This window comes from Sphaeroforma arctica (assembly GCF_001186125.1).
Source record: "Sphaeroforma arctica JP610 unplaced genomic scaffold supercont1.13457, whole genome shotgun sequence".
Lineage (NCBI taxonomy): Eukaryota > Ichthyosporea > Ichthyophonida > Sphaeroforma > Sphaeroforma arctica.
Genome location: NW_014027101.1, coordinates 1 through 653, shown reverse-complemented (window position 1 = coordinate 653; position 653 = coordinate 1). Strand labels below are relative to the sequence as shown.

At 46.6% G+C, this 653-nt stretch overlaps 1 protein-coding gene across 1 annotated transcript; it reads left to right on the top strand.

Annotated features, from left to right (window-relative positions):
• Positions 1–164: 164 nt before the first annotated feature.
• Positions 165–570, top strand: SARC_18060 (hypothetical protein; the record flags this gene model as incomplete). Its single annotated transcript, XM_014287858.1, has 1 exon — positions 165–570. A coding segment is annotated over one exon (406 nt), but the record flags the coding sequence as incomplete, so codon positions are not given.
• Between the last annotated feature and the right edge of the window lie 83 nt (positions 571–653).

The window sequence follows — 653 nt, the reverse complement described above, 5'->3', positions numbered from 1 at the left end:
GTGTGTGTGTGTGTGTGTGTTGTGTGTGTAGTATATATATATATATATATATATATATATATATATATATATATATATATATATATAATCGTGCACTTGGGGTTTGTGGGTGTGTACACTTAACGGACAAATGTCGGTCGTAGAAGAAGATAGAGCACGCTTAGATGGCCTCCATGCAACGTGCCCATTACTGCTGTATCATCCCTTTTAATTATTATCATTCGGGTCCAATCATTGTCAGGTATACTGATGCGCAGCTCATATTGCTTGAGGAAACGCCAATCATTCGTGAGCTGGCAGGCTTCCGTGCGAGCTTCGACAGAATCCACGCAGAGGTCATCCCGGCGCTTTTAAATACCGAACCTCCCAAAACTCCCTCTGGGGCAGACCCCTCTCCAACTTCGGACACCAGAGTACCAACAGCCCCAGAGGGGTTTACTGAGGAGTTGTTACGTGAGCACTTGCTGTGGGCCTATAGTGCGTTCTGGTCGCGTGCGCTGTGTGTCCCAGTCAATTCCATGCAGACCCCGGCGATGGTACCAGTGCTGGACCTGCTCAACCATAGACCAGGTATGTACTTGTTTGTGCGTCCGCGCCTGTCCAAGACTGTGTATGTACACATATATACATACAAACACACACACACACACATA